At 67.5% G+C, this 1,232-nt stretch overlaps 1 protein-coding gene across 1 annotated transcript in view; it reads left to right on the top strand.

Annotated features, from left to right (window-relative positions):
• The window catches only part of HSPG2 (heparan sulfate proteoglycan 2), a 39,123-nt gene that overhangs the window by 8,249 nt on the left and 29,642 nt on the right, over nt 1-1,232 (top strand). The window contains 5 exon segments of the mRNA XM_035901879.1: nt 106-254; nt 331-424; nt 426-472; nt 544-707; nt 780-1,220. Of these exon segments, the coding sequence (XP_035757772.1) occupies nt 106-254; nt 331-424; nt 426-472; nt 544-707; nt 780-1,220 (895 nt within the window).

Below are 1,232 nucleotides of genomic sequence, written 5' to 3'. Positions count from 1 at the left end.
CGGGTGTACCGGGTGTGCTGGGCACTGGGTGTGCTGGGTGTGCTGGGCACCGGGTGTACTGGGCACTGGGTGTGCCGGTCGCCGGGTGCCAAGTGTGCCGCGCAGGGTGTCGATCGTGAGTGAGGCCGGGCAGGGCACGCTGACCATCCGGGACGTGAAAGAAGCCGACCAAGGCGCCTACACCTGTGAGGCCATCAACACCCTGGGCATGGTCTTCGGCATCCCCGACAGCATCCTCACTGTCACCCGCCCCGGTGAGCATTCCCTCTCCTCCCCATCCCACTGCCCCCCACCATGGCGGCATCACCGTCACCCACCTGTCTCCCATAGGGCCATGCCCCGAGGGCCACTTCCAGGTGACGGGGACATCCCGCTGCCTGCCCTGCTTCTGCTTCGGTGTCACCACCACCTGCCGTGCCACCGCCCCGCCACCGCCTCCACCTCCGCTTCGACCGCCCCGACGACTTCAAGGGTGAGACGTGGGGACTAAGGACAGGCTGGAGGGGGAAAGGGACACACCAGGGGCTGAGCATCTCCTCACAGGTGTCAACGTGACGGTGCCGGCCGCGCCGTCCTCGCCGGTGCTCTCGGCCACCCAGCTCCACGTGGACGTGGGTGCTGAGGAATTCCAGCTCCTGGATCTGTCCCGACGCTTCCTGGCTCTCGATGCCTTCTGGGCACTCCCAGATGCCTTCCTTGGGGACAAGGTGACACCCGGGGCGGGGACAGGGCTGGGGACAGCGGTGGCATAGCCGCTGACAGCCCACTGATGCTGCCAGGTGGATGCCTACGGGGGAGCGCTGAGCTATGGGGTGCGGTACCGGCTGGGGCGGGGACCCCCTGAGCCCACTGCCAGTGGTGGCGGGCGGGTGATGCCAGTGGTGGCAGGTGGGTAATGCCACTGTTGGCATCACCCTGGGGTGACACCAATATCTCTATCCTGGCAGGACCACTGGGAGGATGAGGAGGGTGCCCCGGTGAGCCGGGAGCTGCTGCTGCTGGTTCTGCAGGGGCTGGAGGGCATCTTCATCCGGGCAGTCTACGATGGGCGCATGGCCAGCGTGGGGCTCAGCGACGTGGCCATGGACGTCACCGGCTCCGGTGACACCGGCCTGGGGCCTGCTGGGGATGTCGAGGAGTGCAGGTGACCACTGGTAGCAAGATGGCGGGCTCGGTGCCTCCGCTGCCACGATGCCACCATCACGCTGCTGTGTCCCCAGGTGCCCCGTGGG

This window comes from Egretta garzetta, unplaced genomic scaffold, assembly GCF_000687185.1.
Source record: "Egretta garzetta isolate BGI_Z169 unplaced genomic scaffold, ASM68718v1 scaffold69, whole genome shotgun sequence".
Taxonomy (NCBI): Eukaryota; Metazoa; Chordata; class Aves; order Pelecaniformes; family Ardeidae; genus Egretta; species Egretta garzetta.
This window is presented reverse-complemented; position numbering and strand designations above follow the sequence as displayed.